This window comes from Larimichthys crocea, chromosome I (assembly GCF_000972845.2).
Source record: "Larimichthys crocea isolate SSNF chromosome I, L_crocea_2.0, whole genome shotgun sequence".
In the NCBI taxonomy this organism is placed as follows: domain Eukaryota; kingdom Metazoa; phylum Chordata; class Actinopteri; family Sciaenidae; genus Larimichthys; species Larimichthys crocea.
In genome coordinates, this window is record NC_040011.1 from 1946886 (window position 1) to 1963763 (window position 16878).

The following is a 16878-nucleotide window of genomic DNA, read 5'->3' on the forward strand; positions in this document are numbered from 1 at the left end:
AGCTCAGTGAAATAAACAGGGTGAATGCAGGGAGTTCATTTAGAGACATGTTCAATGAAAACATGAAGACTTGCAGTCTGTGTAATAAATCCTCTTTATTGACTGAGACACAAACTAAATGTTGTTTCTTCATTGAATCTCACATATGTACAAGAAAAGAATGAATCATCTCCTTATTGATTCTGATCATACAAACTAAAGTCATCATGAGCAGTGATAGCCTCCATGGCTAAACAGACACAGGAAGGAGCGCCACCTAAAGAAACTCAAACATTTACACAACCACCAATGAGAAGAGGGCAAAGTACCGCCCACAGTGTTTGATTGACAGGTGAAGAAATGCCACAACAATCAGCTGTCAGCAACAATGATGGAAACAAAACAAGCTGAAGACATGAAACACAGAATTTAACCCTTCAATGACTTCTGTCTATTTCACTTCACACAACTCAGCAGAGGATCCAGAATAAATACAAAGTCCAGCATAGAGAGGCTGAGTGAACGTGGTCTGGACTCTGTGGAGGAGAGTCATGGTTTCAGAGACGCTGTAGAAGGACAGAATACCTGCACTGTGATCCAGGTACACTCCAACTCTGGAGGACCGAGGACCTGAGACTGGAGTTTCGACTTTGTTGTAACAAAAGTTATAACCGAATGTGAAACACTCTAACCTCCAAGATTTGTCATTGAATCCAAATCTACATTCATCTGATCTCCCTGCTCTGCTGATATTCTTGTATGTGACTGCTACATCAACTCCTCCTCTCCTCTCCACCTCCCAGTAACAACGTCCAGTCAGTCTCTCTCTACTCAGGACCTGAGGCCAATAAGTGAATCTGTCTGGGTGACTAGAATAAGACTGAGGTTGTATCATTCTTGTCACTTTTCTGTTCCCCTCAGATAATAACAGCTGTGTGTTTGCTGTGTTTGGATCCAGTGTGAGTTCACGTGAATATTTTAAGAACTCAGCTCTGGTCTTGGGCTCTGGTTCTGGTCCTGACAGTGAAACATGGACTTCAGTGTCTGTCAGTGAGATGTTTGTCCGTTGGTCCCTCAGAACGTCCTGTAGTTTATCTCTGAGCTCTGACACAGCAGCTGTCACATCCTCAAAGTCCCTCAGAGGACGGATATTGATGCTGGATGAGTCTGTAGATTGGCTGAGTCGTGACAGTGAGGGGTAGTTGTGTAGAAACTGGTTGTGGTCCTCTGTGTGTGAGAGCTTCTCCAGCTCAGCGTCTTTCCTCTTCAGCTCAGTGATCTCCTGCTCCAGCTTCTCCTGAAGATCTTTGACTCGACTCACTTCAGTTTCCTGCTGGGATCTGACCTGCTGCTTCACATCAGACCTTCTTTTCTCCATGAGACGGATCAGCTCAGTGAAGATCTTCTCACTGTCCTCCACTGCTTTATCAGCAGAGCCATTGATAGCCTCCACCTCCTGTTGGAGCTCCTTCACATCTTTCTCTCTGTCCTGGATTCTCTGCTGGATGTTTAGTCGACTCACCTCGAGCTCTCTCTGCCTCTCAGTCCTTTCTGCTGCAGCTGAGACTGTGTCGTGGCCTTTATGTTCATCCACAGAGCAGAGATAACAGATACACTGCTGATCAGTACGGCAGAACATCTTCATCACCTCATCATGACGAGAGCAGATGTTCTCCTGGAGCTTCTTGGAGGGCTCCACCAGCTTGTGTTTCTTTAATGGAGCTACATCATGATGAGGCTGGAGGTGTTTCTCACAGTAAGAGGCCAGACAGACCAGACAGGACTTCAGAGCTTTCAGTTTTCTCCCAGTGCAGACATCACAGGCCACATCTTCAGGTCCAGCATAGCAGTGATCAGCAGGAGCAGCTTGGAGTCCAGTCTTCTTCAGTTCCTCCACTAAAGCTGCTAACATGGTGTTTTTCTTCAGGACAGGCCTCGGTGTGAAGGTCTGCCTACACTGAGGGCAGCTGTGGATTCTCTTCTCATCCTCTCCATCCCAGAAGTTTTGAATACAGTTCATGCAGTAGCTGTGTCCACAGGGAATAGTCACCGGATCCTTCAGTAGATCCAGACAGATCGGACAAGAGAAGGTTTCCCGGTCCAGTTTATTTCCTTGCTGCGCCATTTCTCCTCTCCGCGTCGACGACTGTCTGAGTTTGACTTCCTCATAGCTGAAACTAGTTTGAGCTCTGATCTCAACAACATGCGGCCTGTCAGCTGACACGTCAGCACATGTTGGTTCCACCCATCTTCAAACTGTAGATCTGAGGGGGAGGGAACAAGGAAACACCTGAGCAGAGAGGAGCTGGCTGTGTTTGAGAGCAGGAAGAAGAGGGAGGGCTTATCAAGAGCTGAGTCATTCCAGGAAGAGGAGCTTGTAAATGATCTGTAGAGTTCATACACTTTGATCGCTGTGAAGAAAATAGTTCCTGTTAAAGTTTCACCTGGAAATGAGTCCAAAAGAAACCAGAAGACTTTTCTAAAACACGCTGATCTGAAGGTGAAATAAAGGTAAATCCTCCAGTCAGTGACAATCATCAGCCCAACAACCACTAATAAAGGCAATCATTTCATCTTCTTCATCTTCAGTGATGAAATCCTCGACTGTCTGTAAAAGGTGAGCTGTCAGAGACGAGGACTACAAACACAGGAGCATCACCAGCTGCCATTTTGTCACTTTGTTCTTTTCTTTGGAAACCAGTGAGTTCAAATGTATTACACACGTTTCCACACACGATTCTGTATGTATTAGCAACACCCATGTTCTGGTGAGTCTGGTTGAACAGTCCTATATAACGCCTAATGCCTGTCAGTGGCAAAAACAAACACTTTAATTGGATGTACTGGACGCCATATCCGTGACATCATCAGCTGTGGTGGCGGCTCTGGCTGGGTAAATTAGTTGTAGTGCCAGACTGTAAACATGTTTATTGCTGCTGTGAAGTTGGACATTTGAACATGGGGACTTATGGAGACTGACTCACTTCTTCTGGAGCCAGCCTCAGGTGGAGCTTTGACGCCAACCAATCAGAATTAACCAATAATATCACATTCTACATATCAGCTAATTCAATTTTTATCAGACAAGCATGTTTAATGTGTGTTTTAATGTGTCACTGATCTTTCATCATTTAATGAGAGTATTTTTTATTTCATGCTAAAAAAAAATAACTATTTAACCTTTCTGTTGATCACATCAGATGATCTTCATCAGCAGATGAAGGTCAAGATCAACATGGATGAGAAGAAGTCCTCAGAAAAAATGCTAATTTTGACATCTGTTCCATGAAGGGTAACTCCATCTGTGAAGTGAACTGTGCGGCAGCTCAAGGTCAAGAATGAATCTTCATTTTTTTAATATTAAGGCTTAAAAAAAAAATGCAGATGGACACTTTTTTTTTTTAAGGGTGCGACGGCTGAGTGAAGCCGTGCTCCTCAATCTGCTTTTAAATTCACAGGTCAGAGTTTTAAATGGACACGACGCTGAATATGTGACGAACACAATCTGACGCATGATTTGCTTCAACCTTTTACTAACTGCGAACATGTTGTGTTCTTCAGTCTGTATCCAGAGACTCACATATAAAGACTCACAGCATAAAACAAACAACACATTTTAACCAAATTTCAAGTAATTCTGCAAAAGTGAATCCGTCACCTACCGTTATGTGAATATTAGGAGTTGGTTCATGAGATAAGCTGTAGGTGGCGCCAATTCTCCAGTTGGAAAACCAAAAGACGTCATCCCCTCATCTCTTCATCCCTTCATTTCTTAACCTTCAACCCTCATCCCTCAACAATCATCCCTTCATTCCTCAACTCTTCATTCCTTCCTCATCCCTTTATTTCTTATCCTTTGGCCCTCATCCCTTCACTCTCCTCCATTCATCTGTTCATCCCTCAACTCTTCATCCTTTGACTATCAACCCTTCATTTCTTATCCTTTGACCTTCATCACTTGATGATGATTCCTTCATCCCTTCATCCCTTGACCCTCCTCCCCCGTACAGTACATCATCTTGGTTTACCTTCACTCACGATCTGCATTAAACTGAAGCTCTAAATCTAAAAGTATAATCGATATTCTCTACGTCTGAACTTATTCAGAAAAAAAAGTGTTTCCATCTCCACGAAGAGCAGAAAAAATAACATAACACCTTTTCTGCAAAACCGAAGAAGTTTTTTTGAACGTTGCCCTTTTCAGCAAACTTTTCTAACGCGACACCTCACAGCACACATTAAAATACATTTCCAGAAACATGCCTCGTGTTGGTTTCAGCTCTTTCTTGTGGGGTTTTGTTGACAGGAAGAAAAATAAGATAGAATATCACCACACTTCTCTCTTTTTTAAAAAAAAAAAAAAAAAGGTCAGGACTTTAACTTTCTACACAAAAACATTCATCTACAGGCTGAAGATTAATGCATACTGTATGTTGACACCATATATACTTCCATTTCATCAAAGTTGAGGTTCTGGTGCCGCGATAATGTGTTTTCTCTGTCTCAATTTTGTGTGGAGTAAATGTGTTGGGTATGAGAATGTATTTTCTCTGCTGAATTTAATCATTCTCTCTCCTCTCCAAAGGCCAACGGAGACGTAGACCTGAATCACTTATCTGCCTTTGACTTCTGGATGTTTTCCTTGATTCTCGTCATTTCAGAGCTGAAGAGGGCCAGAACAAAAATACAGAACGCTAATGGAAAGACTCTGAGAGGGAGCAGATGTTTCTGTGTGTCGCTGCGATTCATCGGCGTCTGGAGGTGTGAAACAGGGTCACGTTCTCAGCTCTCCTTCCTACTCGGTTCTGACAGTTTGTTGTGCTGACAGGGGGCCTTGTGGTTTTTTCCGCAGAGAGTAAAGAGAGGTGGAAGTGTTGGTGAGACCGCCGGAGCTCGGTGAACTCCTGACCTTTATCTGGCTGAAGCCGATCAATGGAAAGCTACAGAGGAAGTCAAATGGTCACGTGGTATAGATCAGAGCTGTGTTGTTTGACGGTTTTATGGATTCTGGAAGAATATACCTTCATACTCGGCGTGTCATTGTGTTTTCTCAAGCTGTTAGTTGGCTGGAAAATGAAGCATTAACTTCTTAAAGGTTCAGCCGTGGTATGTTTGAAAGGGACAAGAGGGCATCGCCGCTGTTTTATTTTCCTGTGATGAGAATTTTAGGTGTTAGATGTGAGAATCTCGGGAGGTCGGGCATCAGAAACTGTGTAGAGCCAGAATATTTTCACATCTAACTGTGAGAATTCAGTTACGATGTTACGTTACGTGTGGTTTGTGTTTTCCCTTTCACCTGCTTGATCACCTCACCACCTGCTCACCATCATCCAATCAACGTCTGTGATGCAGAAGACCAACTCCACCAGATCGTTCGATCGCCATTTCAATAACGCATGCTTAGGCCAACTCTGAGATTTCTTTTGATACGTCCATCTCGTCTTCGTTTTTGTCCTGGACCTTGCCATGCCACCACCAGCCCGGCACCAGCCACTTACCTGGATCTCCACCCGCCCCTGCACATTCTGTGTTTGCATTTGTGGTATGCCAAACGTTCATCTTAATGCTTTTAGTGAACATACTTTGACCCTGAAGGATTACCATTTCACTTGTCACTGGACCTTCTCACCTCATTGTCCTTGTTGGAAACACTGGGTCCAGGTTGATTAATGCCAAAGTTACCCTTTAAAGATTTTCTACTTTTATCTGTGTGAATATATCTTCATTGGTCACACGGGCAATGCAACAAACTGTAAACCCATATTATCCCCTTCTTCGTCAGTAAACAGTTTCCTGTTTTCATGGCAGCCGTTTTTGATTTGTTATTACAGGGAAAGCTCAGGTGGAACAAATTTCATTAAGGATGGCTCAGTTCCATCAAGTGTCCGAGTAAACCGTGACACGGCGAGCATGCATGGAAAATTCCAGGACCCTGGAACTCTTTGAATGGAATTTAGTTGTTTTAATGTTGTCAATTATTTCTGTGTTTCCACGCTATGAAGTCTGCTGTGAAAAATAATGAGTCACGTTTGTGTCCATCTAATGAAGATGGAAAAGCAAATAGTGCTTGTTGTGGAACGTTTTCCTTTCACTGAACGCGGTTGGACCGAGCACAACCTCCAGAACCAGCAGTGTCCAGTCTAACAGTGAACACAGCAGCCTACTGAGATGGGTTTCTTGCCGGGTTTGGCTCCTGGCATCCCGGACTGAGTCAGTTCAGTCTCTCTACTCAGTACTCAGCAATCTTTACATCATAAAGTCTGTAAATCACCTCGGTAGTGTGGCGTTATTCCCTCCTGGTCTCAGAGGCTCGAACCCGGTCCTGTTCAGCTGCTGAGCCTGGTTCTGTTACCTGCAAATGTCAGATTCAATTAGCAGCAGTTAATTAGAGGTTAGCTATTTTAACAAGTGACGAGGCTGAAGCTATCTGTCCATCAGGAAACTGTCTAACCCTTTTTACTGCAAACATCTGTCTGCTGCTGGATAAAGTTTGCAAGAATTCTGAGTGGATCCAAACAGTAAAGTTGTCGGCTGTAAAACATTGTAAAACCATTTGATCCTTCTGTTACTATAAAGTTGTGATTAGTGCCCTCGTGAAGGAGAAATCTTGATGAATTGAGCATGAAATGTCTGCAGGATGTCAGAGAGCTATTCACGGCAAGAACCTTGAGTCATTATGCTACATCCTATTATACGTCTCCACCGCCCTCGACATGTATGCTCGCTCCTCCGATGTAGACAAAACCTTGAGCTCTTCAAAGACACTCTTCATCGTACCGAGGCACCTTTCAAAGCGTTTGCATAAAGAGCTTTTTGATGATAAAATATGCAAACAGATCAGAGATGTCGCACGTCGTCCTTCGAGAGTTTCTCGAGGCATCACCGTCGCCGTAGACGACGTGTTCTTATACCGAACGCGACGCTTCGATCTTCATGTCAGTTTGTACAACCGTCAGCGCTCACCTCCTCCAGCCTGCCCGGTCACTCTCATTTAAAAAAGTTGACCCGACTTGTCATTTCATTCCCCTCCTGCAGACACGCAGCATATTAATATCCTCACTCTGCATTTGCCTGAGGATGATTACGAAGCTTACCTCTCAATCACGGGACGCTAATGACGGCGGCCAGGCATGATCGGGTGATTGATAGGTGGCATTTAGCCGCGATGGAGCCCAATATACTCTGTCCTCTCACCGGAGGCCCGCGGGGAGGAGAGCGAGCCACAACCTTTCAATAATCGAAAGCCTCTCGCCCGGTGAAAAGGCTGATCCTTTTGTTCTAATTAACCCATGAAATGAGTTCAGCGGCTCCCTCTCTACCTGCGGCGTAAACGATCTAATAGTCTGTGAACGGCCGAGCGAGGAGAAGAATGCCAAGAGGTGGAAGGTCCGCCGGGTGATTTTCAACAGATGCTCTCTGTCTCTGATAGCATTAGCATCAAGAGAGAGGAAGATCAACTACAGTATGAGGCCCGGAGGCTGTTCACTCAGGAATGAGACTTCTTAGACGACGACATGACTGACGGCGTGGAAGCAGGTCGCTGCTGAACATCACTGACTTCAGAGGAAAGTAGCAGAGATCACTAACCCTGCCTTTACTTGGAGTGAGTCCATGTTGGCTTGTGGTTCTGGACTAGAAATGTGATTTAACCCTTAACCCTCCACCAAAAACAACAATTTGTTTCAACTATAAATACATATTTTTTCATTTAGAGGATCACTGACTGTAACGAATGGGCGACGTAGGCGTGACGTCACCTACAAGTTTCTGAAGACACATTTCGAAGCTCAGTCTGACGCCACCTTGGCAGCCGTGTCTCTTCCACTAATCTAAAAATTAGCAGATCATCAGCATATCACACGAGTCTGCATAACTTTAAGCCTTAATATAATGTGAACAGGTGAGTTGTATATAAATTCACCCTCAGTACAGTTGTCATGAACGAGGAAATTAAAAAACTGTTTTTTGTCCCAGGCTGTAAACATGTTTATTTCTGTGTGTTAGCGGTTAGCTCTCCGTCCATCAGAGAGAGTTGAAGCTGAGTAACCGGCTTCAACAGACTAATAAAAACATCATGCAGATAACTTCAGTCCGTCTGCTTCCAGGTTCTCTCCTTTTATTTTATAAGGATGCACACAGACTGAAGACTGACAGCAGCAGCAGGATCTTACTAAACCATAGAAACCTCACTCATCCTTGATGGTTTTGATATTCTGCCGTTTTTCTCTGCAACCCCGCTGAGCCTGCATCTATTTCTGCAGACGGGAGGCAGCGGAGGACTCACAGAAAAAAAAAAAGAAGAAGAGGATCGAGGTGGAAAAACAAAACAAATTCTCCGACATGATGCCTGAGGCGCAGAGAGCTCTGCAAGGCAGACCGGCTCGCCTTCATCTTCCTGCTGAACTGCAGCCTGCTCCGCAAGCATGAAGCCTTAAAAGTTAATCACCTTTTTAATTTACTGATTTACTCGAGATTCATCGTTTGCTCGTGCCCTCCACAATAAAGTTCATGTTTAGAAGAAATCAGCTGTGACTGCTGGTTGGAAACAGGAAACGTTCTTCATGTTTTGTTGATCGGTCCGTCCGACCCAGCCGCCTCCTCCTCCTCCTCCTCTGTGGACTTGTCGCTCTGACAACATTTGAACACGACTTCCTGTTCTGCTGACAGAGACGAGTCAGACTTCTGGAAGTCTCTGTTACTGAACTCAAACTGAAAGTGCTGCTCCTGGTTAGTTTGGGGGAGGACAGACTGACTGAGCCTGCAGAGGACGAGACACAGCAGAGCCACAGAGTTCAAACTTTGTTTGAGTGTGTATGTACAAGTGTGTGAGAGTGCAAGCTCTGGTGTGTATTTGTGTGTGTGTGTGTGTGTGTGTGTGTGTGGGCAGCACCTCCAGTTTCTCTCTCACCTGCCTGATTACCTCACCACCTGCGCCTCATCAACCAATCAACCCACGGCACATAAAACCCCGGCTCACCCTCCCACACACATTCGCTCTTCCTCGTGGTAACAGTGCTGCAGGCCTGCACTGTGTTCGTTTGTAACTTTGCTTCTCCTCCGCCATCATCATCCTCTTCCTCCATCCACCATCCACGTCCAGCTCTGTTTGTTCCCATAAATGCCGTTTTGGTCTGTTCTCCACGTGACTCAGCCGTTTCTGTGTGAGACTTCCGGCCAGCTCGAGCTGCTCTGTGCAGGCTACTCGTCCGTGGAATATTCTCAGTTGACTGAAGATCTGCTTCTAAACAGACTGCGGCGCTTCTGTTGGGCTTTGAAACATCGACTAGAACGTTGCATCCATGCCTTGTGGAATTTATCCTCTAGACCCCTCTGCACGACCCCCGAAAATCCAACAACAGCCGTGTGCTGAACATCGACAGGCCAACAGAATCGATAAAATAAACGGTTTATTAAAATGATATTTACAGAGCTCGTTCTGTTCTCTATGAATCTTTTCCAGCAACAGAACAAAACAATTATCTTCAGTCACACAGCGGGTTAATTCACTGCAGCCTCGCTCCTTCGTCCCCTCTGTCTACAGGTGACCGGTGTCAACCTGTCAGCTGCCTGGTTGCCTTGGCAACAGTCAATTAGCGACTGCTAATCAGCTGACTCACAACGTCTGCATCCCGTTAACCGTTAACCTTTTAAGAGACGGCAACAGAATGAAACAGAAAACTACAAAACACACCAACATTAAATCCTGTATATTATTGACAGTTATGTGTTATGTTCCATCTCTGCTCATAGATCACCCTAAAAGTTCCTCACTGGACCTTTAACTGAAATGTACCCACCTGAACACAGATCATTTACCTGCAGGTGGTTTTGCGCACTCGATAGACTGACTCTAGATTTAATGGGATGTGTCTGCTACATGAACACATCTACGTACATTTATACGTCTGACTCAAGGTCCTGGATGAACATCAGGCCTGTCGTTTACTGAACAAACTGTGGTCAGGCTTGTAAATGAAAAGCTGAGAGAGATGCTATACACAACCATACTCGTCTCTTCTCAATGCATATGCACCACTCGAGTCCGGTTACCATGGAGCTCAGAGGTTCATCACTACCTGCACTGCCTCAATCTTTGTTCTGTCCTGTATGAGCGGGTTGGCTGACCTTCGGCTCTATAACTCTAATGCTGGGGCGTGTTCCGTTACCGAGACAGATGAAACTTTTCTGATAATGAAAATCATGTTGCATATGACTCCAACAATGCATCTATTCATGGATCCATCGTCATGAAAGAAAAGAGAACTTGTTGTCTGAGACGTCAAGTTGAAACTCTGTCTCTGATTTTTTTTGTAGTAAAATGTCAAATCAGTTCATTAAGTTCAAATGAAATGTCACATTTTGTCAAACTCTGGCCTTTGGATAAACTTTGAGTGTACATGTTCCAAATACACTCCAGGCAACATGCTAATCTGCTTGGTAGCGAGTTCATCCAAGCAACAATATACAAATATAAATTTGGCAGAAAATCTATAGCTCGATGAGTAAAATGGCACTTTTACCTGCCTCACAATGCGATGAAGTGACTGCAGGGCACGGCAACGAAGCTGCTGAGGTGACACCAGGTTTGGTGCCACGTTCTCCGTGTGAATCACGGAGGAACGTAGGAAAGTTTGAGGTTATAGTTGTACGTCTACATTCGTATATGAGATATGACAAGACTGTCTCCTGTGTGAACAAAAGCCCAACAAACAGACAAACCTGCATGCAACATTTTTATGACTCGCAGGTTTGTTTGTTAATTCAGCTATTTTTCTGGTGATTAAATAAAATGATACAAACCATTATTATGATAAAATACTCAAGTTAACAGCTTATAATGCGATGACATGCAGTGCAATGTTGCATCACTGAGCAAAACTCTCAAACACACACATAAAATATGACATTTCATATTAAATAATGCAACAAAATACACACAGAGTGAAGGTGAAAGCAGTTTGTTAACATTACAGACTTTCAGATAGATCTCTGGATCTATTTCTCTTCTGGATTCTGTAAACACACACACGCACCAACACCGACGTATAATCGGGTCTTTTCCAATCACTAATACCCGGGGCCGTCTCGTTAACATGCAGCTCTGCAGCGGGTTTGTTTTGAGTCCAGATGCGACTGACGATCCGACGATTTCTGGCATCAATCTGCTGCTGTTGGCAGCTCGACCAGCCAAACAGAAATATAGATTTCATCCCAAACACACACGCACACACTTTAACATTTACACTTGCATGCACATTACCTTTTGGCTGTTATTATCACATCGCACCCACTCAGTGATTCGGTGCATTGGTTGAGTGGCCAGAGGCTTGAAGTATTGAGTCCTATTACAGCGGTCCGAGCTGAGCGGGATAGCATCAATGTAAACTTGGTAAACAGCGGGGGGGCCTCTGGCTGTTTCTGCTACTCTCAGGCAGGAAAATGAGCACAGACTTCAAAATGTCATTTGTGGTTGCTGGGCAGATTAAATGGACTTGTATACATTTGAGGAGGGGGGAAAACAAATCTGATAGAAGTCAGAGCAGCTCCTGGCTGTTTGGCTGCAGTTAATAAAACAGCTTGTGTCTCTGTCTGGTTTGTTGAATGGATAAAAATAAAGAAGCACAAACACCTTTTTCAAACCTGCACGTAAACTTTCATCTTTCATCCAAATCTTCATCTTAAAGCTTATTTAAACTTTGCAAATGTTCCTTCAAAGCTCCACCTTTATACAAACCAACTGTCCAAACCTCACGCTTTAAATTTTTATCTAAACCTTCAACACAAACCTCATTCAGACCGCCACCAACCCTCCAAATTTCCATCCTGAACAGTCATCCAAATCTTCCAAACCTTCAAAGCTTGGTCTAAAATTCCTTCTCGAGCTTCAACCCAATCCAAATCTTCTTCCAAAGCCCAAACTTTAAATGACTCTAATTTAAAACCTTAACCCTTATCTAAAGCTCCACCATTTTCCAACCACAAGCTTTTATCTAAACCATCATCTCAAAGCTCTTTCAGACCTTCACCATCCATCTAAATTTCCTTCAAAAACCTTGCAGTCTTCCAAACCTTAACCCTAACATTTTGATGCCAACTTTATCTAAATTTCCTTCTCAGGCTTCAACTCAATCCAGATCTTCTTCCAAAGCCCATTTTAAATGAATCTCACTCAAACCCTAACCTTGATCTAGACCTTCATTTTCCAAGGCTTCTTGCAAACATCAACAACCTTTTTATTAAAACCTTCATATCAAAGCTCTTCCATACTTTATCTTCATCGGAACGTCATCTTTCAAACCTCAACTCCAGCCTTTAAACTTTCAAACTATTATCAAAAATATTACCCAAACCTCCTACCCCTCTACACAACGTTTCTAGAACGTAACCTAGATCCAAATCATCTTCGAAACTTGAACCCCAACCTTTAAAGCTTTGTCTAATTGAGGAAGAACCTTCCACCTCAATTCAAATCTTCTTCCAAAGCCCAACCTTTAAACTTTAACCTAATCTCTTTCAAACATAAAGCTCTATCTAAACCTCCCACCTTTTCCCAAGGTTTTCTCCAAGGCATAATCCATTTGGTGTCATCCAAATCTTCCAGACTTTACCAATAATTCTCCATCAAAGCCTTCAGTTTGTTCAAGGTTTTATGTCCATCAAGATGAACTATCGCGGAGACTCTCATTGCATCCAAACTACCTCCTGAACCTTCAACTTTAAACATTTTTCTTCCAAATATTCACTTTCATCCAAATCTTCATATTCCTCCTAATCTCCGAGCCTTCATCATATTGTTTATTCACTTTGAAGCGCATTTCTTTGAAGTCGTGTGCTTCACACATAAATTCAGACTTCACTTCATCTTTGTTTTTTGGCATTGAAATCTTCACCTTGAAATTTGATTCCAAAACATGAAAATAATCAGACTCTCATCGCCTCCAAACTTTATCTAAACCTTTGCTTCCCCCTAAGCTTTCATTCAAACCTCCATCCAAACTTTCGATATCATCCAGATTTTGGTTTTTCACCACCTAACTGTGCAGCCAGTCTCTAGCTGTGACTGTCATTTATCACAGTGTGAAACACAGCAGTAATAGACCCACAGCTGTAGGCTACATCACACCGCACCCCATATTCCTCCTCAGTTTATACTCCCTCCCAAAGGTTTAACACTTTGACAAATGTTCGAAATGTCCTCCATTGACTGACAACAGCTAAGGCATCGACTGATGGTCTCCAGGGATCGGCTGGGTTCGGATGTCGACTGTTTAGCAGCATAAAGCAAACCTCGTTAATGGGGTCCTGGAAAGGGAAGAAAAAAAAGCTCAATTAAATCTAGGAAGAGAAGAGCTGAGGGAGCGAGGACGAGGGAGGAAGAAAATAAGAGACAGATGGAGAGAAGTAATAACTGAAATGAACAAGACCAGGTGAGGGAAGGTGGAAAGTGAGGCAGAAAGAAATAATGAGAGGAGGATAATCCCAGGTAGAGTCGGGGAGGAAGGCGAAATGAGAGAGGAAAATAAAGAGGTGGAGTGAAGGAGGAAGGTAAAGCAAGCCAGTTAAGCACTCGCTGTTTGCATCAGGGAGCTGCAGGCCTGAATGACAAAGTCCCCATTAAACCAAGATGGAGTCTCCCGCCTGCAGCAAAGCGCAAGCTAGCGCTGAACTCGCTCAGGTGGATCCATTACAGAGGCGTAATTAGAGAGAGAACACAGCGATTTCCACAGCCGGGTCACCGCTGCAGTTTACAGGAGAGCTGGAAACCTTCACAGGACGCCAAATGATTTGTGAGGAGAGCTAACCAGAGCGGGTTTAATCTCTGGACTTGTGTTCTTTTATCCAGATCCTTCATTAGTTTGAAGTCTGTTTGTAGATTGTCATGATACTGATAGATGAACAGACCAGGAGGGCTGGATATCGTTAAAAACATATGGACGATACACGGAGTCAAGCAAATGTCTTGAGGTCAGTGTAGTTTATTACGTAGAATTAATGAAACGATTGTGGTGATGGCTACAAGCAAAACCACACGAATACTTGGGTGGGTGGACGGTTTGTCTGGAGTAGTTTTGATGCTACTTGATATTATTATTTTGGTCGGTACTGATACGCAACACTACAGACCCAACACCAAACCAAAGCCTGGTCAGCATTTAAAATGGCAGAAACCAATTCACCTCATTAGAATCGCCTCAATCAGATTCAAGTGGGCAAAATAAATCTGATTGACTTCAACGTTTCATCCCAGATATCGTGGCAACATTGATTCAAAGTTGAAATTCCATCAGAATCAATGTTTTTGTTGATGTTGAATAGGTTAGGTTTTCTTTATTTGTCTCCACCAGGGAGAAATTTGTCTTAGAGATAGGGATGGTTACAGCACCATAAAACACATATCAACATACCGCAGACAGTACTGACATAGCAGCCTACGATATACACATACCAGCATGACATGAAATAAAAAGATAAAAAGATGGATATTCACAATACATATACCAGTAATATTTATCCTGCCATAAGTATAGCTCAGTCATACATCCCCTAGAAATTATCACACTCACAGCCACCCATCCATTTCCACACCAACACACATACACTAACTTTATAACCTTTATAAAAAAGTTAAGAATCCATCCAAAAACAACTGCGTTCATTTCTGGTCATTAATTAGCTTAGTAGATAAAGGAATAAAAGAGTGCTTGAAGCCTGTATCTCTTCCCGGACTTAAGAAGGATATTCACGGTTAGATGACATTGAATCAGTGCTGATAATTATTTGCTTTTTTAATGTTGAGAAGAGAAACATTGATTCAGTGTTGTTGATTTTTAGTTAAACTAACACTGATTTTATGTCATGATCTATTTTTCATCATTGAAATAACTTTTTATATTTCAGCATTTTTCAACCTGATGAAAAATAAATGTTATTGTTCTGTTATGATGAGTTCAGTTATATTTCAACGTTGCTTCTATGACAGTTTCATTGATGCATCAACACTGATTCAATGTCGGTCTGCCACCTGGGATGGTTAGTTCTCCAAACAGCCAAATATAGAATCTGGACATGGTGGAAGTATTTCCGACCAGGACTGGAGGAACATTTTCTCCACACACATTGTTGGCTTGCTAATATTTAGCCAACACATGCATACCAACCTATAAAGCTGTCTCATTTCCATGATGCATCCATGAATAAACAGCCAGTTTATGACTATAATACAGTAAGAGTTCCAGCACAAATACAGTCAGTACAGCTTCACAGACACATTACATAAAATAGAAATACATGGATGGAAAGTATGAAAACAGCCAGAATATAAACAAAAAAAAAACATGTTGAGACAAAGGCATAAATGAAAAATATAAACAATAATCTCATCCTCCAGGCCTCCTTCTCTGCCTTTTTATCTTCCGTTAGCTCTTTCATATACGTGCAAATCTCTCCATCTATCTGTCTCTGTCAGCCACTTTCATTTTCCTGCATCTCCTCCACCATCTTTCATTATTTCTCTTTCTCTCTCTGTCTCTCTCTCAGCCTCTCAGGCTTAATTGAAGCTGTAGCAGCAGGGCGAGTGAAGCGATACCTGATTAGGAGGTTAAACCAATGGTGCGGCCCGATGGCAAATCCATCTGCTAATAAAAAAAAAAACAGGGAGACGATTATATCTGCGCGACGCTCTCACCCTCGCTCTCTCATTTGATTTTCAATTCAAAGGTGTTTTATTTTTTGTTTTATTGGCAGGAAAAAAAAATCTAAAGCCTCTCATCAAAGAGCGAAACATCGTATACATCTTTCAATTCATTCATCAGAGCCAATATCAGATCAATCAAGTGATAACGATAAGACTTGCGTAATAAGACTGGAGCTTAGCGGCCTCTTGTGGACACATTTTTTATTGGAACGTTACAACGTCAGAACTTCAACACGAAACTTGGCCCAAGACTGTGGACATAAAAACTGAAGGACAGAAGTCTGCTGCAGGTACTCTGGTGCATTTCTCTATGAAACAAACCAAAGAAAGTCCAACTCACATTTCTGGCTCCAAAGAACCAAGATGGCGATGGTTCTATAATGGGCGTCCACACACCAATGGGCGACGGTTTCTATGTCAGGAAACATTATGGATGTCAAAGAGAACATTAAAATGGGAAATTACAGCTTGGACTGTGGTAGGACTGATTATTTTATTCAGATTTTTCCAACAGTGGTATAGGAGGCCAGATACCCAACATCATTGTGAATCTGCTGGGGACCATGAACAGTATGTGGCCACCCTTCTTGTATACTTTTCATCTTGTCTGCTCTTCCTGGGTCGGACAGTTTAGACAATAGCGTCCTTGCACCAGCAGTTTGTTGTTCGTCTCTTTCCTGTTTCAACATGACGACACTCCCTCGGAGAGAGTCCATAAAGATCTCTCCTCAACTGGTGTAGAAAAACTCGACCAGCCTGCGTCTCAACTCCATCCAGCATGTTGGAAACATCGACCGCGAGCCAGACCTCATCACCCAGCATCAGTGCTGGACTTCACTGTCCGGATGGAAGCAAATCCCTGCAGCAGGTTCAACATCTGGTGCGAAATCCTGAAGGCAGAGGAGTGGAGTCTGCGATAGCAGCAGATTAATGAACACAGTTTTAGAAAGGCATGCTCAGCCATCACATATGGATATAATATTCCTGTGTTCCCACTCGTTTTGGCTACGCCGCATATCACAACTTACTTTGGACCAAAATCCGACACCAACTGTTCTCTCCAGCTCCAGCTTTTTTTTTCTTTTTTTTTTTTATCGAAGCTTCCTGGTTTGTCCAAATTAAATTGTGGTGTCAGTCTGGTCTCTGGTGGGAAATCTGCTCCTCCACACAAGAAGGCGACCGATCCAAACCGAAGAGTCAAATCC

At 43.1% G+C, this 16878-nt stretch overlaps 1 protein-coding gene across 1 annotated transcript; it reads right to left on the reverse strand.

The window, feature by feature from the left end:
• Positions 1-430: 430 nt before the first annotated feature.
• Positions 431-2104, reverse strand: LOC113746660 (tripartite motif-containing protein 16-like). The gene has a single exon (XM_027283280.1). It carries the CDS (start codon positions 2102-2104, stop codon positions 431-433), a length of 1674 nt encoding a protein of 557 aa, XP_027139081.1.
• Between the last annotated feature and the right edge of the window lie 14774 nt (positions 2105-16878).

What these genes read in the sequence shown, in the direction of transcription:
- LOC113746660 (XM_027283280.1), bottom strand. Translation starts at nt 2,104, where the DNA reads ATGGCGCAGCAAGGAAATAAACTGGACCGGGAAACCTTCTCTTGTCCG.